The sequence below is a fragment of the Macaca mulatta genome, chromosome 2 (assembly GCF_049350105.2).
Source record: "Macaca mulatta isolate MMU2019108-1 chromosome 2, T2T-MMU8v2.0, whole genome shotgun sequence".
Lineage (NCBI taxonomy): Eukaryota > Metazoa > Chordata > Mammalia > Primates > Cercopithecidae > Macaca > Macaca mulatta.
In genome coordinates this window covers 174321928-174346729 of record NC_133407.1, presented here as the reverse complement: position 1 = coordinate 174346729, position 24802 = coordinate 174321928, and the positions used below count along the sequence as shown (strand labels likewise).

The 24802-nt window shown below is 45.1% G+C and overlaps 1 protein-coding gene across 3 annotated transcripts; it reads right to left on the bottom strand.

The window, feature by feature from the left end:
• DPPA2 (developmental pluripotency associated 2) lies at positions 1 to 20770 on the bottom strand. 3 transcript variants are annotated; one of them, XM_077990706.1, is made up of 9 exons: positions 20652 to 20770; positions 19425 to 19470; positions 17470 to 17617; positions 14355 to 14515; positions 14211 to 14264; positions 13218 to 13479; positions 7526 to 7721; positions 7018 to 7082; positions 1 to 217 (listed from the first exon to the last, which is right to left on the bottom strand). In XM_077990706.1, exons 1-8 carry the CDS (start codon positions 20675 to 20677, stop codon positions 7040 to 7042), a joined length of 936 nt encoding a protein of 311 aa, XP_077846832.1. In that variant the 5' UTR covers positions 20678 to 20770; the 3' UTR covers positions 1 to 217; positions 7018 to 7039.
• Between the last annotated feature and the right edge of the window lie 4032 nt (positions 20771 to 24802).

The following is a 24802-nucleotide window of genomic DNA, read 5'->3' as shown; positions in this document are numbered from 1 at the left end:
TACCAGGCCAATTGCAGTGACTTTATTTTAATGGGTTTTCAGACTTACAGAAAGGGGTTCTTTAGATGGGGCTGGGTCACTAGTCAACCATCTTCACTGTGGAGTCCTAGTCACTATGATTTTGTTTTGTAGATCACGAGGATTCATTCATATTGTCTCCTCTTCCATTCCTTCATAATAGGTTACATGGTCTGAAAGTACATCCCTCCTTTAGTACCTAGAAGCAAATTTGAAATGGTATATTTAAGAGCAGCTTTGAGCTATACGCAGAGTTTGGGGTCAAAAGAGTTGGGTGTTTTGTGCACTACAATAGGAAAAGAAATGGAACAAATGTAACTTTTAATAGAGAAAGAATGGCAGATGGAAATACTAGACAATAGTGTATAGTCAGAATTGGTTTCCTTTGTGTTACTGAATTAGACCCCTTCTTAGTTATTTCAAAGACTAATGATATCATGTTTTCCATTCCTGTGTTGGTCTTCAGGCCAGTCTTTAGACAAGACATGTTTTTACTAGAAGACCATTGATTAGTGATACTTTCAGAAGACAGATGTTACAGCATTTTGCTCTACCTTTATTTTGACCTGAAAGCCTAACTAAGCACTCAACTGGGATGGCTTCCACGTGACGTATAATGTGGAAATTTTTCTGTTCTATTCTCCCTTAAGTTTGGGCTCATTCTAAAACAGTCTGCCTACTGGGCAACTGTGCCATTAGCCATCAATAGGCTGAGTTCAGGACAGCTTCGTTTTAATTCCACAGAATATACTGCAGGTCACAAGCACACATATTCTCAAGCTCTCAGAGTTCTAAATGTAAGCAGTTAAGTGCAAAGGGTGAGCTTAAGTGCTTACTTGGACCATAACATCTTCCTAAACTGTCCTCCTTCCCTTTCTGCACAGAGCTGAAAACTAAGAGGATAAAATTACTAAATCAGCCTTAATTGAGAAGGTTCTGTAAAAAAAACTGTTTATTGGCCAGGCGCAGTGGCTCACGCCTGTAATCTCAGCACTTTGGGAAGCCGAGGTGGGCAGATCACGAGGTCAGGAGTTCAAGAACAGCCTGGCCAATATGGTGAAACCCTGTCTCTACTAAAAATACAAAATTAGTTGGGTGTGGTGGCGCATGCCTGTAATCCCAGTTACTTGGGAGGCTGAGGCAAGAGAACTGCTTGAACCCAGGAGGCAGAGGTTGCGGTGAGTCAAGAATGAACCATTGTACACCAGCCTGGGCAACAAGAGCGAAACTCCATCTCAAAAAAAAAAACCAAAAAACTGTTTATTAGTTTTGATACAAATGTCATAGGTTTTGAAAGCTATTGCCAAATTCCATTCAAATTGAGAACTCCATTCGTTGATCCGTTATAATAATTAAATAATTGTTCACATTAATATTTTAAGTAACAAAATTAAGATTGTTTCCATTTGGTATTTGTATAATTTTCTTTTTGGAGTAAGAACAAATTATTGGCCGGGTGCAATGGCTCACGCCTGTAATCCCAACACTGTGGGAGGCTGAGGCAGGCAGATCACCTGAGGTCAGGAGTTCGAGACCAGCCTGGCCAACATGGGGAAACCTCATCTCTACTAAAAGTACAATCGTCTCTACTAAAAATACAGGTGCCCGCCACCATGCCTAGCTAATTTTTGTATTTTTAGTAGAGGCAGAGGTCTCACCATGTTGGCCAGGCTGGTCTCAAACTCCTGACCTCAAATGATCCACCCACCTCGGTCTCCCAAAGTGCTGGGATTACAGGTGTGAACCACCATGCTAGGCCCCTGGTTTTCTTTTATACAAGTCTGATTTATAAACATATACATATATGTATATATCTATATATATAGATACAATATATTTATATATAGATATATAAAGAGACAAACAGCATATATATGTGTGTGTGTGTATATATACGTGTATATATGTGTATATACACACACACACACATATATATATATAAAGAGACAAAAAGCATGATTTGAAGACAAAGGAAGCCTCAAATCCAGACTAAGATATGACAGAGACATCGGAATTACCAGACCAGGAATTTAAAACAGTGTTGATTAATATGCTAAGGGCTCTAACAGAAAAAGTGGACAAGATACAAAACAAATGAGTAATGCAAGTGGGAAGATGGAAATTCTAAGAATCAAAATAAAATGATAGAAATTAGAAGAAAGTACTGACAGAAATGAAAACTGCCTTCATGGACTCATCTACAGCTGGACTGCCAACAAAAGAATCAGAGGGCTTAAAAAAGTATCAATAGAAACCTCCAAAACTGAAAAAGCAAAATGAAAAATTTTTTTAAAAAGACAGAACTGAATATCCAAGAATTGTGAGGCAATTACAAAAAGGCTTCAACATGTAATGAAAATACCAGAAGAGAGAAAGGAATAGAAAGTTGTGAAGCAATGACTGAAAATATCCCAAAATTAATGACATACAAAACCACAGATCCAGGAAGCTCAGAGACAGGAAGTAAGATAAACACCAAAAATTCAGCACCTAGGCATATCATACTCAAACTGCAGAAAAACAAAGACACATAGAAAATCTTGAAGAGAAAAAAACACCTTAATTGCAAAGCAACAAAGGTAAGAATTACATTGGACTTCTCTTCGGAGACCTTACAAACAAAAAGGGAGTAAAGTGACATTTAAAGAGAAGGAAAGAAAGCCGGGCGTAGTGGCTCATGCTTGTAATCCCAGGACTGTGGGAGGCTGAGGCAGATGGATCACCTGAGCTCAGGAGTTTTGAGACCAGCCTGACCAACACGGAGAAACACTGTCTCTACTAAGAATAGAAAAATTAGGCCGGGCGCGGTGGCTCAAGCCTGTAATCCCAGCACTTTGGGAGGCCGAGGCGGGCGGATCACGAGGTCAGGAGATCGAGACCATCCTGGCTGACACGGTGAAACCCCGTCTCTACTAAAAAAAATACAAAAAAAAAAAAAAAACTAGCCGGGCGAGGTGGCGGGCGCCTGTAGTCCCAGCTACTGGGGAGGCTGAGGCAGGAGAATTGCGTGAACCCGGGAGGCGGAGCCTGCAGTGAGCTGAGATCCGGCCACTGCACTCCAGCCTGGGCGGCAGAGCGAGACTCCGTCTCAAAAAAAAAAAAAAAAAAAAAAAAAAAACATTGTACAAAAGACCTGAAAAAACACCACATCAAGGAAGATATACAGATGACAAATAAACATAAAAAGAGATGCTCTACTTCATATCATTAGGGAATTCCAAATTAAAACAATGTGATACTGGCTGGGCACAGTGGCTCATGCCTGTAATCCCAGCAGTTTCAGATGCCAAGGTGGGCAGATCACCTGAGGTCAGAAGTTTTAGACCAGCCTGGCCAACATGGCGAGACCCCATCTCTACTAAAAATACAAAAATTAGCCAGGCATGGTAGTGTGTGTGCCTGTGGTCCCAGCTACTCGGGAGGCTGAGGCAGGAGAATCGCTTGAACCCAGGAGGCAAAGGTTGCAGTGAGCTGAGATCACACCACTGCACTCCAGCCTGGGCAACTTCACTCTCTGGGAGACTCTGTCTCAAAACAAAAACAAAAACAAAAACAAAAACAAAACAAAACAAAAATACTATGGCACATCTATTAGAATGCTAAAATCCAAACAATATGAAATACTAACAAGGATATGGTGCAACAAGAGCTCTCATTCATTGCTGGTAGGAATGTAAAATGCTACAGCCACTTTTACAGTTTGGCAGAAATGAGCTATCAGGCCATGACAACACATGGAGGAAATCTTCACTACATATTGCTATGTGAAAGCCAATATGAAAACGCTACACACTGTATAATTTCAACTATACACAACATTCTGGAAATGGCAAAGCTATGATGGGCCAGGCACACTGGCTCATGCCTATAATCCCAGCACTGTGGGAGGCTAAGGCAGAAGGATGGCTTGAGGCCAGAAGTTTGAGACCAGTCTCGCCAACACAGTGAGACCCGTCTCTACCAAAAATTAAAAAACAAAACTAGCTGGGTACAGTGGCACACACCTGTAGTCCCAGTGTCTGTGAAGGCTGGGCCAGGAGGATCCCTTGAGCCTAGGAGTTCAAGGCTGCAATGAGCTACGATTGCACCATTGTACTCCAGCCTGGGTGACTGAGTCAAAAAAAAAAAAAAAAAAAAAAAAGGCAATGCTATGGCAACAATAAAAGATCTGTGGTTTTCAGTGTATGGGCCTGGGGGGAGGGATGAATTGGTACATTTCTAAGGTAGTGAAATTATTCTGTATGATACTATGTTAGATAAATGTCATTTTACATTTGTCAAAACCATAGAATGTACAACATGAATAATAAAACCTAATATGAACTATAGAGTTTAGTTAATAATAAGGTATCCACTGGGTGTAGAGGTTCCCGTCTGTAATCCCAGAACTCGGGGAGCCTGAGGTGGGAGGACTGCTGGAGCCCAGCAGTTTGACCAGCCTGGGAAACATGGTGAGACCCCATCTCTATAAAAAAATAATAAAAGAGCCGGGCATGGTAGCTCACACCTGTAATCCCAGCCCTTCTGGAAGCTATGGCGGGTGAATCACAAAGTCAGGAGCTCAAGACCAGCCTGGTCAACATGGCGAAACCCCATCTCTACTAGAAAAATACAAAAAATTAGCTGGGCCTAGTGGCGGACCCCTGTAATCCCAGCTACTCAGGAGGCTGAGGCAGGAGAATCACTTGAACCTGGAGGCGGAGGTTGCAGTGAGCTAAGATCGGCGCCACTGCACTCCAGCCCGGTGATAGAGTAAGACTCTCTAAAAACAAAATTAAAAAAAAAAAACAATAATAAAATAACCAGGCACAGTGGCTCATGCCTGTAATCCCTGCACTTTGGAAGGCTGAGGAGGATGGATTGCTTGAGCTCAGGAGTTCAATGGTCTTGAACCAGGCTGTTTGCCTGAGCAACATGGTGAAACCCGGCCTCTACCAAAAGTTAAAAAAAAATAGCCAGCCAGTGTATCTTGGGATGCTGAGGTGAGAGGATGGCTTGAACACGGAAGGTGGAGGTTGCAGTGAGCTGAGATCGTGTCACTGCACTCCAGCCTGGGTGACAGAGGCAGATCCTATCTCAAAAATAAACAAATTTAAAAAGAAGAAAAAGAGGCCGGGCACGGTGGCTCACGCCTATAATCCCAGCACTGGGAGGCTGAGGCAGGTGGATCACCTGAGGTCAGGAGTTCGAGACCAGCCTGGCCAAAATGGTGAAACCGACTCTACTAAACATACAAATAAAAAAAAAAAAATGGCTGGGGGTCGCGTGTGGTGGCTCACGCCTGTAATCCCAGCACTTTGGGACGCCGAGGCAGGTGGATCCCAAGATTAGGAGTTTAAGACAAGCCTGGCCAGGCCGGGCGCGGTGGCTCAAGCCTGTAATCCCAGCACTTTGGGAGGCCGAGACAGGCGGATCATGAGGTCAGGAGATCGAGACCATCCTGGCTAACACGGTGAAACCCCGTCTCTACTAAAAAATACAAAAAAACTAGCCGGGCGAGGTGCCAGGCGCCTGTAGTCCCAGCTACTCCTCGGGAGGCTGAGGCAGGAGAATGGCATGAACCCGGGAGGCGGAGCTTGCAGTGAGCTGAGATCCGGCCACTACACTCCAGCCTGGGCGACAGAGCGAGACTCCGTCTCAAAAAAAAAAAAAAAAGACAAGCCTGGCCAATATGGTAAAACCCCGTCTCTACTAAAAATACAAAAAAATTAGCCAGGTGTGGTGGCACATGCTTGTAATCCCAGCTACTCAGGAGGCTGAAGCAGAATTGCTTGTACCCGGGAGGTGGAGGCTGCAGTCAGCTGAGATCACCCCATTGCACTCCAGCCTGGGCAACAAAGTGAGACTGTCTCAAAAAAAAACACAAAACTAGCTGGGTGTGGTGGTGTGCACCTGTAATCCCAGCTACTTGGGAGGCTGAGGCAGGAGAATCGATTGAACCTGGGAGGCAGGGGTTGCAGTGAGCCAAGATCTCATCATTGTACTCCAGCCTGGGTGACAAGAACGAGACCCCACCTCAAAAAAAAAAAAAAAAAAAAGATAAAGATAAAGTAAAAAGAATAATGTATCAATATTGACTCGTTAGTGGGTTTTTTTGTTGTTTTTTTTTGTTGTTTTTTCTTTGAGACAGATTTTGGCTCTTGTTGCCCAGGCTGGAATGCAATGGCACGATCTCAGCTGACCGCAACCTCTGCCTCCTGGATTCAAGCAGTTCTCATGCCTCAGCCTCCGGAGTAGCTGGGATTACAGGCATGCGCCACCACACCCAGCTAATTTTGTATTTTTAGTAGAGATGGGGTTTCTCCATGTTGCTCAGGCTAGTCTTAAACTTCCGACCTCAGGTGATCTGCCCGCCTCAGCCTCCCAAAGTGCTGGGATTACAGGCATGAATTTTTTTTTTTTTTTTTTTTTTGAGACTATGTTGGGAAGGCTGGAGTGCAATGGCAATTCACAGGTGTGATCACAGAGCACTACAACCTTGAATTCCTCCTGGGTGCAAGTGATCCTCCTGACTTAGCTTCCCAGGGAGCTGAGACTACAGGTGACCACCACCATGCCCAGCCCTGCCTCATCAATTGTAAAAAATGTAGCACACTAACACAAGTTAGTAACAGAGGAAACTGGAGGGGGTGTGAAGCACCGTGTACATGGGAATACATGGGAACTCTATACTTTTCACTCAAGTTTTCATTTATATTAATTAAAACAAAACCAAATTGTATTCTGTACAGCTAAATATTTAGTAAGTCAGTACTCAAGGCATCGGGAGGTACCAAGGATGGTCAGGACACAGCACAGCAATGATTGGGATACAAGTCATCTACAGGTGTGCCACCATTTGTGCTTCCTGGTAGACAGCGGACAAGGGACCTTGATACATTTATGTCCTGCTTTTTAGTGAATAGTGGGAAGGCAGAGTTTCTCTTGTATGTGACTCTTTTCAACTGCCTTCAAATCAAAATAATACTTATTTTGAGGTGGCATATTCTGGTCTCTTACATTGTATTCAAACAGGTTGCTGCTACTTCTCTACTGTCATTAATCTTCTCATCATCTTCTTATTCCTGTAAGGCAAGTAGAAAAGAACTGTGAAAACTTGCTACAGTAAGATAAATCATTCCATACCAATCCCTTTAAAATGACCAATAAAATAAAGAATGCACTTCTGGGCCGGGCGCGGTGGCTCACGCCTATAATCCCAGACTAGAGTGCAGTGGCATGATCTCGGCTCACTGCAAGCTGCGCCTCCCAAGTTCACGCCATTCTCCTGCCTCAGCCTCCCGAGAAGCTCGGAATATAGGCACCCGCCACCACACCCGACTAATTTTTTGTATTTTTAGTAGAGACGGGGTTTCACCATGTTAGCCAGGATGGTCTGGATCTCCTGACCTCGTGATCCGCCCGCCTCGGCCTCCCACAGTGCTGGGATTACAGGCGTGAGCCACCGCGCCCGGCTTATACACCTACTTTTCCGTGTACCATGCTTAACAAGATACATAAGGGTTACCTCTTAGCACAGTCGGGGCATAACATATTATCTTCTATGCCTGGGGATGGGAAAATGCAGGCAGGTAACAAGAAGAGAGAAATCATCCTCCTGCGAGTGGTAGGCACCCAGGCCTGACCTGCATGAAACTGCAGGCGTACCCAACCCTTTGTGTCTGCCGAGAGAAGTCTGCCATGGACCACACACCACCTGACACCTGGAAAGGAAAAACAAACATAGACAGCAAAAATCAAGATAGCACCCCAACACCTCTCAGCAAGTCACTCTTGAATTTGCTTTTATATTCTGCTCACAAATCAATTGAATGAGATGCATGAAAATGTACACCACATGACACTATGATCTAATTTCACAAGTTACATAACACAAAGAATAATAACTGTTGCCAGCTGGGCACGGTGGCTCACACCTGTAATCCTAGCACTTTGGGAGGCTGAGGCAGGAGGATCACCTGAGATCGGGAGTTCGAGAGCAGCCTGACCAACATGGAGAAACCTCATCTCTACTAAAAATACAAAATTAGCTAGGTGTGGTGGTGCATGCCTGTAATCCCAGCTACTCGGGAGGCTGAGGCACGATAATCGCTTGAACCCAGAAGGCGGAGGTTGTGGTGAGCCGAGATCACACCACTGCACTCCAGCCTGGGTGACGAGAGCAAAGCTCCATCTCAAAAAATAAATAAATAAATAAATAAATAAATAAATAAATAATAATGGTTGCCATTTTGAAATGCTTGCTTTGTGTCCAGTATTTTGCTAGGTGGTTTACATGTATTAATACATTTACTATTAAGTTCACTATTAATATTTACCTTCTATTTGCTTTTCTTATTATTTCTTATTCACAGGTGAGATAAGTGAAGCTTATGGTGTTAAATATCATACGTTACCCAGAGCCAAGTCATGGATCCAGGTATTCTGACTGACTTATAGGCCATTTATGTAACCACTACATTGTACTTCCTCAGCTATAGGAAACAGACAAGCGTCTGTTTAAAAGTGTAAGGAGGCTGGGCACGGTGGCTCACGTCTGTAATCCCAGCACTCTGGGAAGCCGAGGTGGGCAGATCATGAGGTCAGGAAATCGAGACCATCCCAGCTAACACAGTAAAACCCATCTCTACTAAAAATACAAAAATTAGCCAGGCGTGGTGGCAGGCGCCCATAGTCCCAGCTACTCAGGAGGCTGAGGCAGGAGAATGGCGTGAACTCGGGAGGCGGAGGTTGCAGTGAGCCGAGATTGCACCACTGTACTCCAGCCTAGGCAACAGAGCAAGACCCGTCTCAAAAAAATAAATAAAGATAAATAAATAAATAAATAAATAAATAAAAGTGTAATGAACAGGCTGGGCGTGGTGGCTCACGCCTGTAATCCCAGCACTTTGGGAGGCCTAGGTGGGTGGATCACCCGAGGTCAGGAGTTCGAGACCAGCCTGACCAACATGGCAAAACTCCATCTCTACTAAAAATACAAAATTAACTGGGTGTGGTGGAGCGCACCTGTAATCCCAGCTACTCAGGAGGCTGAGGCAGAAAAATCGCCTGAACCTGGGGAAGCAGAGGTTGCAGTGAGCTGAGATGGCACCATTGCACTCCAGCCTGGGCAACAAGAGTGAAACTCCATCTCAAAAAAAAAAAAAAGGAAAGTGTAAGGAACAATTTCAGTAGGGAGATGCAATATTTGCAAGAAAACAAGCGGTACCCTTATGGAACGTCTGAAATTGAGAGAAAGTCAGCATTCTGAATGACTTACAGCTCATTTATCTAACCACTGCATTGTACTGCCTCAGCTACAGGAAACAGACAAGTATCTGTTTAAAAGTGTACGGAACAATTTAATTAGGGAGATGGGATATTTGCAAGAAAATAAGTGGTACACTTATGGAACATCTGAAATTGAGGGAAAGGAGCAGTCACAGTGAACTTAAATATCTGTAAATAAGCAGTATATGTACCGTGATAGCTCCCCAGTTAGACTGTAAAACAAGAGAACACGTGTGTGTTTACACAGTATATACCTAGCAGCTAGACATACCTCTGGACCATAGCAGATGCTTAACAATTGCAGAATGAAGAGAAATATAAAATGATAAGTCACTGTGGGATAATAGTAACTCATACAGCATATTAATAAAAATTAGAGGTGTCATCTTTGGGAAGGCAGTGCCCCCAGGCACGCAGCTTTATGGCTAGACAATGCCTTTTTTACAAATTATTAAAAGGTGTCCACTGTCCCCACATAAAGGAACGTAGCTTGAAGAGCAGAGGATACGCCAGTTTTGGCTTTAGGTCTTCCTTCTGGTTGGTTTCCTTGTATGACGAATAATATGGCCTACCATACTAGTTAGCCGGAGTAAAATAGGATCTAGAATAGTTCTGGAAATTGGAAGATGGGGGAGGAAGAAAAGGATTCAAGCCAAAACGGAAGGTGACTTCAGATAGCAGACCCTGGAAATAAAAGCAATAGCAAGAAAAGAAGAGCAGGAGTTGGGGAAAAGTGGAGTTAAGTTATCCTCAAGATTTCTTTTTTTTGTTTTTTTTTTTTTGTTTTTTTTTTTTTTTTGAGACGGAGTCTCGCTCTGTCGCCCAGGCTGGAGTGCAGTGGCCGGATCTCAGCTCACTGCAAGCTCTGCCTCCTGGGTTCACGCCATTCTCCTGCCTCAGCCTCCCAGGCACCCACCACCTCGCCCGGCTAGTTTTTTGTACTTTTTAGTAGAGACGGGGTTTCACCGTGTTAGCCAGGATGGGCTCGATCTCCTGACCTCGTGATCCGCCCATCTCGGCCTCCCAAAGTGCTGGGATTACAGGCTTGAGCCACCGCGCCCGGCCTTTTTTGTTTTTTTTTGAGATGGAGTTTCGCTCCTGTTGTCCAGGCTGGAGTACAATGGCATAATCTCGGCTCACTGCAACCTCCGCCTCCCAGGTTCAAGCGATTCTCCTGCCTCAGCCTCCCAAGTAGCTGGGATTATAGCCATGCGCCACCACACCGGCTAACTTTTTTGTATTTTTAGTACAGACAGGGTTTCTCCACGTTGGTCAGGCTGGTCTTGAACTCCTGACCTCCAGTGATCCACCCGCCTCAGCCTCCCAAAGTGCTGGGATTACAGGTGTGAGCCCCCATACCCGGCCCTCCTCAAGATTTCTTAGAGGGCACTGGGTGCAGTGGCTCATGCCTATAATCCCAGCACTTTAGGAGGCCGAGGCAGACGGATCACCTGAGGTTGGGAGTTCAAGACCAGCCTGACTAACATGGAGAAACCTCGTCTCTACTGGGAAAAAAAAAAAATTAGCCAGGCGTGGTGGCACATGACTGTAATCCCAGTTACTCAGGAGGCTGAGGCAGGAGAATCGCTTGAACCTGGGAGGCAGAGGTTGCAGTGAGCCAAGATCATGCCATTGCACTCTAGCCTGGGCAACAAGAGTGAAACTCCATCTCAAACAAAAAAACAAAAAAAACCCCGATTTCTTAGAGGGTCGGGTGCAATGACTCACGCCTGTTATCCCAACACTTTGGAAGGGTGGATCACTTGAGGTCAGGAGTTCGAGACCAGCCTGGCCAACATGGTGAAACCCAATCTCTACCAATAATACAAATATTAGGCCAGGCGCGGTGGCTCACGCCTGTAATCCCAGCATTTTGGGAGGCTGAGGCAGGCGGATCACAAGGTCAGAAGATCGAGACCATCCTGGCTAACACGGTGAAACCCCGTCTCTACTAAAAATACAAAAAATTAGCCAGGCATGGTGGCGGGCACCTGTGGTCCCAGCTACTTGGGAGGCTGAGGCAGGAGAATGGCGTGGGCCCCGGAGGCGGAGCTTGCAGTGAGCTGAGATAGCGCCACTGCACTCCAGCCTGGGTGACAGAGCAAGACTCCGTCTCAAAAAATAATAATAATAATAATACAAAAATTAGAGGGGCATGATGGCACGTGCCTGTAATCCCAGCTACTCAGGAGGCTGAGGCACAAGAATCGCTTGACCATGGGAGGCAGAGGTTGCCGTCAGCCAAGATAGTGCCACTGCACTCCAGCCTGACCAACATGGCAGTGGCTCATGCCTATAATCCCAGCACTTTGGAAGGCCGAGGCGGGCAGATCACAAGATCAGGAGATCCAGACCATCCTGGCTAACACAGTGAAACCCATCTCTACTAAAAATACAAAAATTAGCTGGGGGTGGTGTCTTTGAAACTGTGTCTCAAAAAGCAAAAAAGACTTCTTAGAGGACAAGGACCCCAAACCGTTTAATTATTATTGCCTGCTCTCAACACGCCAAGTTCTGTGTCTCATATAAATGTCACGACTTTTTTTTTTTTTTTTTTTTTTTGAGATGGAGTTTTGCTCGTTGCCCAGGCTGGAATGCAGTAGTGCCATCTCAGCTCACTGCAACCTCCACCTCCTGGCTTCAAGCGATTCTCCTGCCTCAGCCTCCCGAGTAGCTGGGATTACAGCCACCTGCCACCACACCCGGCTAATTTTTGTATTTTTAGTAGAGACACAGTTTCATCATGTTGGCCAGGCCAATCTTAAACTCCTGACCTCAGGTGATTCACGTTACTTGGCCTCTCAAAGTGCTGAGATTACAGGCATGAGCCAGTGCAACTGGCTAACATTTTTTTTTTAAAAAAGACAGGGTCTGGATCTGTCTGTCAGGCCAGAGTGCCATGACACAATCTCAGCTCACTGCAACCTCCACCTTCTGGGCTCAAGCCACTCTCCCACCCCAGCCTCCTGAGAAGCTGGGACTACAGGCACACACCACCATGCCCGGCTTTTTTTTTTTTTTTTGTATTTTTTGTAGAGAGGGGATTTCGCCATGTTACCCAGGCTGGTCTCTAACTCATGAGCTCTAGCAATTCTCCCACCTCGGCCTTCCAAAGTGCTGGGCCTGTAGTGAGCCACCACGCTCAGCCACTACGATTCTATGACATAGGTATATCTTCATTGTATAGAACAGAATACTTGGCCGGGAGCGGTGGTTCACGCCGGTAATCCCAGCACTTTGGGAGACCAAGGCCGGTGGATCGCCTGAGGTCAGGAGTTTGAGACCAGCCTGGCCAACATAGTGAAACCCCGTCTCTACTAAAAATACAAAAAATTAGCTGGGCATGGAGGTGGGTGCCTGTAATCCCAGCTACTTGGGAGGCTGAGGCAGAATTGCTTGAACCTGGGAGGCAGAGGTTGCAGTGAGCCAAGATCGCACCGTTGCACTCCAGCCTGGGCAACAAGAGTCAAACTCCATCTCAAAAAACAAACAAACAAACAAACAGGATATTAAGGCTTAAAGTAAGTAACTTGCCAATGTCACATATCTAGGAAATGGTAAAGCAAGAATTTGAACCAACACATTCCTCTTACTCACTATGTCATACATGCCTTAAGGAAGAGAGAAAGAAAAGGGGAAGACCTCAGACTGTGGTCCAAGATTATCGGGCTATGCTTTCTTCCCACCTTGGAATTCTGCTTAGTGATGGAAAAGGGCCACTACTTAGTCACCTGACTTAGAGACCCATCCAGACAAAACATGACTATCCATCAATATAACGGATGAAAGAGAGATGTCCTATGTGAATCCAATTTCTAATCTTCAGATATTTTAGCAAACGCCTTCCCTTTGACCACGTTTCGGTCTTGGACTACTAAAAGTTAACCTCGTCCTCTGGAGTGGGACTCACACTTTAAGGTTGATCTTACCAGAGGCTTGCATCAAAAAGGCCTCAACAGAAACAGGAATGGAACATGAATTCAAAGCCTTAGGCTGAACAGCTCTTGCAGCAATTCTTGCCCATGATGCCAACATGGCTCCTGGTGCTGAAGTTATCACTTCAACTGTATTAGTCTCTTCCGCTCTCTCATTCACCTCATAACATTTCTGAAGCCTTGTTCTCTTGGTCACTGCCTTGCGTTTCCTCGAACATCGCTGTAATCTGGTCTCTTGTGACATTTCAGGCATATCCTGCAAGTGAAATTCATGATGAGTATTCAGTAAACCGCTAGGGCTGTAAGGACTTTTGGGTCAATTTTATTATTCTTTTTTTTATTTTTATTTTTGAGACGGAGCTTCGCTCTTATTGCCCAGGCTGGAGTGCAACGGCACGATCTTGGCTCACCGCAACCTCTGCCTCCCAGGTTCAAGCGATTCTCCTGCCTCAGTCTCCCTAGTAGCTGGGATTATAGGCATGTGCCACCACGTCTGGCTAATTTTGTATTTTTAGTAGAGATAGGGTTTCCCCATGTTGGTCAGGCTGGTCTCAAACTCCCGACCTCAGGTAATCCACCCACCTTGGCCTCCCAAAGTGCTGGGATTACAGGCGTGACCGGCCAATTTTATTATTCTTTGTACTGACCTGAACAAGTATGTCATTGTGGAAAGGGTTTAGGAATATTAGTTCCCATAAACCGCAAATTCTCCACTGGGAGAAATTTTTGGTTGTTGAACCTGTGCAGGGGGAGGAAAGGTTGCTACTGACATCCAGTTGGTAGAGGCTGGGGATGCTGCAAAACATCCGACAAGGTACAGAGCAGGCCCCAAAACAAACAAAAACTTATTTGTTCCGAAATGTCAATAATGCCACAATTAAGAAACCCTGCCTTAGAGGTACAACATATAGAAATGGTGCCTGGGTAGGGACCGGAAAAATCATGATCAGAACCCACCTTCACACCATCAACACACTCATTACTCACTTGCTGTTGTCCAGGGTAAGCATGCCTATGGAGCCTCAGATAAACTTCGATTTTCTTAGGAAATGAAGAGAGAAATAAAGTTAAAAGTTAACAAAGATTCCCACAGTTATTCCCGGCAGCAGACATTCACCCAAGTGTACTAACCTTGCCATTAGTACTCAAACCGAGTTGTTGACACCAGTCCCGCAAGGTGTCCCGACACACCTTATTAATGGGAGGCAAAATGGTTGGCAAGGGAGGGGCTGGTGTTTTGCATCTAGCTTTTTGCGGAGCTGTAAATTGTTCATTTGTTTGAAGTAGATGACCTAAGAAAAGAATGGAACCAAAGTAGTAATAATTTAAAGTTGGCAAGATTCTTTTAAAATTTTACAAATATCTTTTCACATTTTTCACAATGCAATTTGCATATATACATATCAAATTTTATTTCTCACATTAAAAATGAGCTAACAAGGCCGGGTAACAGGCTCACACCTATAATCCCAGAACTTTGGGAGGCTGATGTGAATCACAAGTGATTCGCCCAAATCACTTGAGGTCAGGAGATAGAAACCAGCCTGGCCAACATGGTAAAACCCCATCTCTACAAAAAACAGAAAAATTAGCTGGGCATGGTGGTGCACACCTGTAGTCCCAGCTACTCAGGAGGCTGAGGCAGGAGAATTGCTTGAACCCAGGAGGCGGAGGCGGCAGTGAGCTGAGATCACGCCACTGCACTCCAGCCTGGGAAACACAGTGAGACTCTATCTCAAAAAAAAAAAAAAAAAAATGAGGTAACAGATTCAGGTATTTAAAGACTTGCCCATTACAACAGCAGACTTGGGACTCAAACCTATGTTTTCTTTTTGTTCTTTGTTTTGTTGTTGTTGGTTTTTCTTTGAGATGGAGTCTCGCTCTGTTGCCCAGGCTGGAGTGCAGTGGCGCAATCTCAACTCACTGCAACCTCCGCCTCCCAGGTTCAAGCAATTCTCCTGCCTCAGCCTCCCGAGTAGGTGGGACTACTGGCACGCAACACCATGCCCAGCTAATTTTCGTATTTTTAGTAGAGACAATGTTTCACTATACTGGCCAGGCTGGCCTCAAACTCCTGACCTCAGGTGATCTACCCGCCTTGGCCTCCCAAAGTGCTGGGATTACAGGCGTGAGCCCCTGTGACCAGCCCAAATAAGTATTTTCAGAAGGATTTTATCTTCTGGGTCAATAATGAGGATTTCAAGATGAAGTAAATAATGATGTGTTAGAGCTAAGCAGAGTGAGGTGAGATGGGGAGCTGTAGAGAAAAATGATTCAGGCTGACAGAATGATGTGGACCATTGTTGACTGGGGATAGACAACGTGGTGGTTTCTTTGTTTTCTATAGGGAGAGCTGATATTTTGTGCTCCAAAATCTAGACATTTTGGAGGATAAAGCCAACATAATGTTCTATTCAGTTGGTTGTTGAGGGCAACAGAAAATAACAGGCTGCTATATGTAGCATAAAAGAAACACGGAATTTAGAATCCAAACATAGGTTTGAGGCCGGGCATGATGGCTTACACCTACAATCCCAGTGCTTTGGGAGGCCGAGGAGGGCTGATTACTTGAGGCCAGGAGTTCAAGACCAACCTGGCCAACATGGAGAAACCCTGTCTCTACAAAAAATACAAACATTATCCAGGCACGGTGGCACATGCCTGTAGTCCCGGCTACTCAGGAGGCTGAGGCATGTAATCACTTGAACCCGGGAGGTGGAAGTTGCAGTGAGCTGAGATCGCACCACTGCACTCCAGCCTGGGTGACAGAGCGAGACCCTGTCTCAAAACAAAACAAAACAAGCCATGGGCGCAGTGGCTCATGCCTGTAATCCCAGCACTTTGGGAGGCCGAGGCAGGTGGATCACAAGGTCAAGTGTTCGAGACCAGCCTGGCCAACATAGTGAAACACTGTCTCTACTAAAAATACAAAAATTAGCTGGGCGTGGTGGTGAGTGCCTGTAATCCCAGGTACTAGGGAGGCTGAGGCAGGAGAATCGCTTAAACCCAGGAGGCAGAGGTTGCAGTGAGCCAAGACCACACCATTGCACTCCAGCCTGGGCAACAAGAATGAAACTCCATCTCCAGAAAAATTTTTTGAAAAAAAAGAATGAAAATGGCCGGGCGCGGTGGCTCAAGCCTGTAATCCCAGCACTTTGGGAGGCCGAGACGGGTGGATCACGAGGTCAAGAGATCGAGACCATCCTGGCTAACACCGTGAAACCCCGTCTCTACTAAAAATACAAAAAAACTAGCCGGGCGAGGTGGCGGGCGCCTGTAGTCCCAGCTACTCCGGAGGCTGAGGCAGGAGAATGGCATAAACCCGGGAGGCGGAGCTTGCAGTGAGCTGAGATCCGGCCACTGTACTCCAGCCCGGGCTACAGAGCAAGACTCCGTCTCAAAAAAAAAAAAAAAAAAAAAAAAAGAAAGAAAGAAAATACTTATTTGATGCTTTTATAGGAAGCACTGAGACACTGAGCACAGATACGAAGGGTCATGATTTTAAGAGCTACTATATATATATATATATATATATATATATATATATATATTTGATTCATAATTACTTGCTAAGCAAAATACCAGACATTTTTCAAAATTATTTAATCTTCGTGGGAAGCAAATATGTATTAATCTCGTTTTTACAGAAGAGGAGATTGAGCTTCATGTGTTGGGAATGTGAACTCATGTTGAGCTGGTCCAGAAGAGCACTCTTTGCCCAAAGCGCTCCCCATGCTTATTTTGTGTCTTAAAAATAAGGCAGAACAGGCCAAGTGTGGTGGCTCATGCCTGTAATCACAGCACTTTGGGAGGCTGAGGCGGGCAGATTACCTGAGGTCAGGAATTCAAGGCCAGCCTGGCCAACATGGTGAAAGCCCCTCCCTACTAAAAATACAAAAATTAGCCGGGCTTGGTGGCCCACGCCTGTAATCCCAGCGACTTGGAAGGTTGAGGCAGGAGAATCGCTTGAACTCGGCAGGTGGAGGTTGCAGTGAGCCAAGATTGCGCCACTGCACTCCAACCTGGGTGACACAGTGAGACTCCATCTCCAATAAATAAAAGTATGGCAGTACAACAGGCTCAGCAAGCGAGAAGTATGAGAGTTTGCAAAATTTCTTAACAGAGTAACAAGGTGAGATTTAAGCTGGGTGTTGTATAATCAGAGGATAGGAAAGACAAACCTTACTGCTTCCTAGGCTTCCCAGAGTTGTAGGCGGAACTAACTGAGCAATCCCTGTCCCCATACCTTGAGTGTATTTCTTAGGCTTCTCCAGTTTGACATCAGAAGTTGAAGAAACACTTGGTTCCATTTGTTCCATATTTGCGTCATCTTTAACCGGCACCAGTGTCAAAATCACACTTTCCTCATCATCTACTTCCTCCTCAAAGAAATTCTGGAAAGAGAAGTCAGTCACTGATTCTCATTTGATGCAGTACAACTGAACTGCTTGCTTTCAAGGCACAACTAATGAATAAGGACCTGAGAAGACAGTAAGTAGGTAGATGGAGAAAAGAATTACTGAGATTCCTTGAATGTGATGTTGATTAGCAGACCCTTTATTAAATAAAGGAAATATGGGGGGAAAAAATGGGCCAAAGTCAATTTACATGTAGGTGTTAATGAAAGAGAAAATAGAAGGGTAGGGCTTGGGTTTAGAGAATTATTTCCCTCAGGGCCTTCCTCCTCATCAGTCAAAACACAAAATACTTTCATTAACTCCTAAATCTGTATGGAATGTGTTCCTGGCTTTCCATCTTCTATCACATGATTCCCCAGATTCCCAATTCCCATATCAAATTTCACAGCACAAGCAATAACCTCCTGTTATCCCCAAATCCACTGTAACTCTGCTATTTCTGCACCGATTGTTCCATGCTTGTCAAAAATTCTTCAATGGTTTGTCATTGTTATTCTGGTTAATGACAAAACTCAAATTAGCTCACAGAGCTGTGTAGCTTACAAATTCTCCAACAGTCTGGTCCCTGCCTGCCTCTCCAGCTCATGACCTCCGAGCTTTCTGAGCTCCAGCCCCACTGGGCTCATTTCAGCTCCAAGACCTGAGGGGAGGGTATCTGTTTTACTCTCTGTTGCCTTCACAGAAACACAGCACCCAACACAGAGGAGGCATTCAATGTTGTTTTTATGATCTGATGAATGAAAGATAAAGTAGGAAAGCAGGTAGACAGAAAGAAACTAACATTTACTGGTTCTCTACAGTACACAGGCACTGTGCTAGGTGCTTTCTGTATTTCTCAAATTTAATTCTCATGGTATACTTGTAGTAATTTATTAATTTTCCTGCTTTACAAATGAGAAAACTAAATGAGCAATGCCATAGAGTAACACAGGTTTCAGTATGGTTCTGAAGTTAGCTTTTCTTCTCAAATCCAAGGGTGAATAAACTCCATTCCAGTACTATTGCAATATTCTCTTCTAGTGCTGATGCCACACTCCTGTCTCCTATTTAACCTCTTCAATGACTTCCCATTACTCTTAGTTTACTTCAAAATAACACTGACATTATTTAGGAACGTTACTCTATTACAGAGAAAAGCAGGGGCTCAAAGCAGCTATGTGACTTCCCCATAATTATATAGCTAATATTGGCCAATTCAGTCCTTTAGCCAGAGGACTGGAACAGTGGCGCCTATAAATACACTATGATACCTTCTCTAGTTTCTCATAGGGCCAGGACTACCCAAGCCTAATCTGGAAACTCATTTGGTACTAAGGCCACTGGGAGTACATATTTCCTACTCCAAGAGAAAGTAACCAATTGGTCACTTTATGACTTTATCCACATTACCGCCTTCACTTTCTTTTTACTTTAGTTTTTAAAAAAATATATTTTTTATTTTTAATTATGTTTTCTCTAATATTATTATCCATGCCATATTTATGTATTTACCATTTTTATCTTGTCCAGCTATAGCACTTCTCGTCTTTCCTACCAGAGAAATACTTTCCTTTGGACTTGGCGGAGAAAATCTTACTTCTTTTTACTCTCATCCAAATGCACATAAAAGCATAATCACATGAAAGAAAACTAACAATCCATTTGCAAAGAGGAGGAGGTTTCAAGATGGAGGTTTCTTACATCCAGGAATAAAGATTTGTGGCAAAACAGAAACATAAGGGAGACCTAGAAAGACTCTGAAAAGGGACTGTGAGAAAAGTAATTCTATTAGAACAAAACTTACCTTCTTGCTGCTATCCAAATTTGCGTCTGACATTTTCAGCAACACCCTGGGGTAGGCAAGGACAGCAATGTTAAGGATATGGTAGTTTACTTCTCTTAACCTGCTTTCTCCTTTTATAAGCAAATGTCTCCTTCTACTTCCTGTTACCCAGTTGAGCTCTGTTTTCCTTTCCTCCTCTTTCCCCCCCCCCCCCCTCATTTTCTGGTAATGGGATAATTTTATCAATTTTATACCCTGTCTTGTCCATTCGGTGGTGATGTTTTTTTAAAAATTAGGCGGGGCGCGATGGCTCATGCCTGTAATCCCAGCACTTTGGGAGGCCCGGGGGGGACGGATCGCTTGAGTCCAGGAGTTCGAGATCAGCCTGAGAAACATGGCGAGACCCCCGTCTCTACGAAAAAACACAAAAATTAGGCGGGCGTTGTAGCGCGCCTGTAATCCCACCTACTCGGGAGGGGGTGGTGGGAGGACTGCTTGAGCCCAGGAGACGCAGGCTACAGCGATCCGAGATCGCGCCACTGCTCTCCAGCTTCGCGAGACTGTCTCAAAAAGTGAAAGAAGGAAAGAAAGAAGAAAAAAAATAGGTGAAACTTGAAAGAAAACTGAAAATGACAAACACCTGTTGACAAGTTCCAATGGAATGAACAGAATGTTTGAGAACAGTTATAGGACGATATTGGTAATAAATTACTTATTATGAAGGGAATGGAAAAAAGATTCAGAGCATTTTAGGCAGGTATTTTATACCTCATTTATGCCTGTGGGTATGTTACTCACTGAAAGACCCCAGATTTAAACTGTGGGGGTTGGATAACATAATCTCTTCAATCTAGTTCTAAATACAAATATTAAGCCTGCAATAATATTGAGCTGGTTAGAGGAGAAGGATTTGATTGTTCAGAATAGCAACAAGAACCAAAACACTAAGGCAAGTGGTGGAGTAATGAAGGCAGACGGAACGGATGCACTTAGGAATTACTGGAGCCTAATGTTGGACGCAGAATGTGGCAAAATATGACGCAGATGTTCTCAGAGGTCACTCTAAGAAGCCAGAGCAACTAAAAGAAATTTCATTCACAAATAATATGGCAGCACTGACAACCAAGTACCTTTACAATGGGCTTTCTCTGTCCCTGGGAAAATGATTTGGTCCATTAATCTCAGAACCCAGGGTGACCATGGTCCATTTAAGTTAGTAGTATAATACATTCAAAATATAGTCTGGACCTGGCGTGGTGGCTTACGCCTGTCATCCTTTGGGAGGCCTTTGGGAGGCCGAGGAAGGAGGATCACTTGAGTCCAGAAGTTCGAGACCAGCCTGGGCAATATAGTGAGACTTCGTCTCTATGGAAAAAAAAAAGTAAATAATTTTAAAAAAGAAAAAAAGTGTAGCCTGAAAAGGCTCAGCTTTAGTTTATTGAGGAACTGATTGGAAAAATAAATTGAGGCCCCACCCCACCACCGGAGACATCCTGAATCAGATCCTGGAGGGTGTGGCTGAGGAGCTGAGGAATCTGTGCTTCCACAAGCCCTCCAGGTAATTTTTTCTTTTTTTATTTTTTAGACAGGCTCTGTAGCCCAGGCTGGAGTGCGGGGGCGCGATCATAGCTCACTGCAGCCTCGACCTCCTGGACTCAAGCGATCTTCCCACCTCAGCCCATGGCGTCCCACCCCTGCCCCTCCCCCCACACTCCAGTCCGCCAACATTTAAATGTTTTGTAGAGATGAGACCTGGGGCGGAAGGTGATTGCGGGGACAGAGAGGATGTGGGTAGGGGGCCTCACTGCGTTGCCCAGGCTAGTCTTGAATTCCTGCCTGAGTTCCCAGACTCGAGTGATCCTCCCTCCGCAGCCTTCGGAGTGGGTGGGACTACAGGCCTGCACCGCCACGCCCAGCCCTCTGGATGATTCTTCAACTCCTGAAGTCTGGAAGCGTTAGCTAAATCAGGATATAAACAAAGGGCTTTGGAGACAGGCAGTCAACGGCAGATAATGATTGGAATTCCGGCTCCTCCCTTCCAGGATGGAACCTGAATGCAGCCCTCTAAGATGCAGCCAGAAAAGCATTCCGCCTACCCGGTTGGGTGTGGCCCCTGTTGCTTTTAATGGGCAATTTAGAGGAAAGCTGACCTAATGGCCTGAGCTGATCCTAATGCCTTAGGTAGGGACAGGATTTCGAGTGGAAAGACCATTTCATTACCATGTTTTCTTTTCTTCATTGCATTTTTTTTTTTTTTTTTTTTTTTTTTTTGAGACGGAGTCTCGCTCTGTCGCCCAGGCTGGAGTGCAGTGGCGCGATCTCGGCTCACTGCAAGCTCCGCCTCCCGGGTTCACGCCATTCTCCCGCCTCAGCCTCCGAGTAGCTGGGACTACAGGCGCCCGCCACCACGCCCGGCTAGTTTTTTGTATTTTTAGTAGAGACGGGGTTTCACCATGTTAGCCAGGATGGTCTCGATCTCCTGACCTCGTGATCCACCCGCCTCGGCCTCCCAAAGTGCTGGGATTACAGGCTTGAGCCACCGCGCCCGGCCCTTCATTGCATTTTTTGCAATATAATCATTTTAGGCCGGGCGCGTTGGCTCACGCCTGTAATCCCAGCACTTTGGGAGGCTGAGGCAGACGGAACATCTGAGGAGGTGAAGGTTGCAGTGAGCCAGGATCAAGCCACTGCACTCCAGCCTGGGCGACAGAGAGAGACTGTCACAAAAACGAAAACAAAGGTCATCTTATTTGTTTTCCTGGGTTTTTTTGCCCAGCTTTTTGAGAATGTTTTAGTATGGGAAAGTTCAAACATGTACAAAAGTAGACAACAATAATTTACTTACAGCCAGTCTGGTTTCATCTCAATTGCCGTCCATTCCTTCTCCATGGGTTATTTTGAAGAAAATCCAGATCGCCTATGATTTCATTCATAAATTCAGGGAAAAGGCCGGTGCCATGGTTCACACCTGTAATCTCAGCACGTCAGGAGGCTGAGGTGGCAGGAACACTTGAACCTGAGAGTATGAGACCAGCCTGGGCAACATAGTGAGATCTCACTGTTACCAAAAAAAAAAAAAAAAAAATGAAAATAAAAATAAAATAACTGGGCATGTGGATGTGGTGGGACATGACTGTGGTCCTAGCTACTCAGGGGGCTGAGGTCAGAGGATCTCATCAGCCCAGGAGCCGGAGGCTGCAGTGAGGCTGTCTCAATAAATAAATAAATAAATCCGGGGGGGGAAAAACTTTGTTCCTATTATAACTACGATATCCTTTTTACATCTAAACATAATTTTAAAAATCACTATTTAATATTATCAAAGTATTCAAATATATGTTATGTTCAAATATCCAGCAGTATTCAAAACTCCAATTATCTGGCCGGGCACTATGGCTCACACCTGTAATCCCAGCACTTTGGGAGGCCAAGGCGGGTGGATCACCTGAGGTCAGGAGTTTGAGACCAGCCAGCCAACATGGAGAAACCCCGTCTGTACTGAAAATTCAAAAATTAGCGACGCATGGTGGCACGCGCCTGTAGTTCCAGCTACTGGTGGGGGCTGAGGCAGGAGAATTGCTTGAACCCAGGTGGTGGATCTCCAAAAAAAAACTCCATTTATCTTATATGTTTTTCTCTTCCCTCATTTTCTTTTTTGAGCAATCTGTTTGAATCAGCGTCCAATCAAGCTCTGTGATAAATTGAAATATGTCTTAAATTTTTCTTTATAAGTTATCTACATCTGTTTTTATTTATTTATTCATTATATGGAGACAGGGTTTCATTATGTTACACAGGCTGGGCTTGAACTCCTGGGCTCAAGCAATCCTCCTGCCTCAGCCTCCTGAGTAGCTGGGATTACAGGCACATGCCATCACATGCAGCTTCCACTTCTTACTTCTTACAATTTGTTGTTGTTGTTGTTGTTACTGTTGAAATAATTGTGTGAATTTCCTATAGTTTCCTATTTGAATTTTGCCAGTTTTACTTGTTTTACCCTTTAGTCTGTTCTAGTTTCTGTTGCCCAGGCTGGAGTACAGTGGTGCGACCACAGCTCACTACAGCCTTTACCTGCTGGGCTCAAGAGATCCTCCCACCTCAGCCTCCTGAGTAGCCATGGCTACAGGCATGTGCCACCACGCCTGTCTAAATTTACTTTTTTGTAGAGACGGGGTCGCACTATGTTGCCCAAGCTTGTCTCTCCTGGGCTCAAGCAGTCTCCCCCGTAGGTCTCCCAAAGTGTAAGGATTACAGGTGTGAGCCACCACACCCAGCCTGCTATTTTAAGTTTTTAAGAAAAATGTTATTTCTGTCCCTCTTCACTCATCTGACGCCTCATTCTTTAAGCTTAAATGCACTTCTTATTTTTCATTTTATTTTTTGTTTTATTTTTTGAGACGGAGTCTCTCTGTGTCGCCCAGGCTGGAGTGCAGTGGCCCGATCTCGGCTCACTGCAAGCTCCGCCTTCAGGGTTCACGCCATTCTCCTGCCTCAGCCTCCCGAGTAGCTGGGACTACAGGCGCCCGCCACTACGCCCGGCTTTTTTGTGTTTTTAGTAGAGACGAGGTTTCACCGTGTTAGCCAGGATGGTCTCGATCTCCTGACCTCGTGATCCGCCCGCCTCGGCCTCCCAAAGTGCTGGGATTACAGGTGTGAGCCACCGCGCCCAGCCAAGCTTAAATGCATTTCTTTTTTTTTTTTTTTTTTTTTTTTGAGACGGAGTCTCGCTCTGTCGCCCAGGCTGGAGTGCAGTGGCCAGATCTCAGCTCACTGCAAGCTCCGCCTCCCGGGTTCCCGCCATTCTCCTGTCTCAGCCTCCCCAGTAGCTGGGACCACAGGCGCCGCCACCTCGCCCGGCTAATTTTTTGTATTTTTAGTAGAGACGGGGTTTCGCGTGTTAGCCAGGATGGTCTCGATCTCCTGACCTTGTGATCCGCCCGTCTCGGCCTCCCGAAGTGCTGGGATTACAGGCTTGAGCCACTGCGCCCCGCCGCTTAAATGCATTTCTTAAGAGTAACCCTAAAAGCGATTCCTCTTGTCATTCTCTCACTCTAGTCCTTTTAAGAAAAATCATTGGAATCTGTAATTCTGTACATATTTGGAATCTGTAATTCTGTACATATTTGGAATCTTAGGGTAATTTCATCTCCTCAATTAGCAGGTTCTATGACAGCAATGGCCAGGTAGGTTTCAATCACCTTTGGTCTCCCAGAGCCTTGCACTCTATCTGGCTCATAAGAGAAGCTCAATCAATGCTAAAGGTTTTGTTGTTGTTGTTTTCTCGAGACTGAGTCTAGCTCTGTCGCCCAGGCTGGAGTACAGTGACATGATCTCGGCTCACTGCAAACTCCACACCCGGGTTCAAGTGATTCTTGTGCCTCAGCCTCCCGAATAGCTGG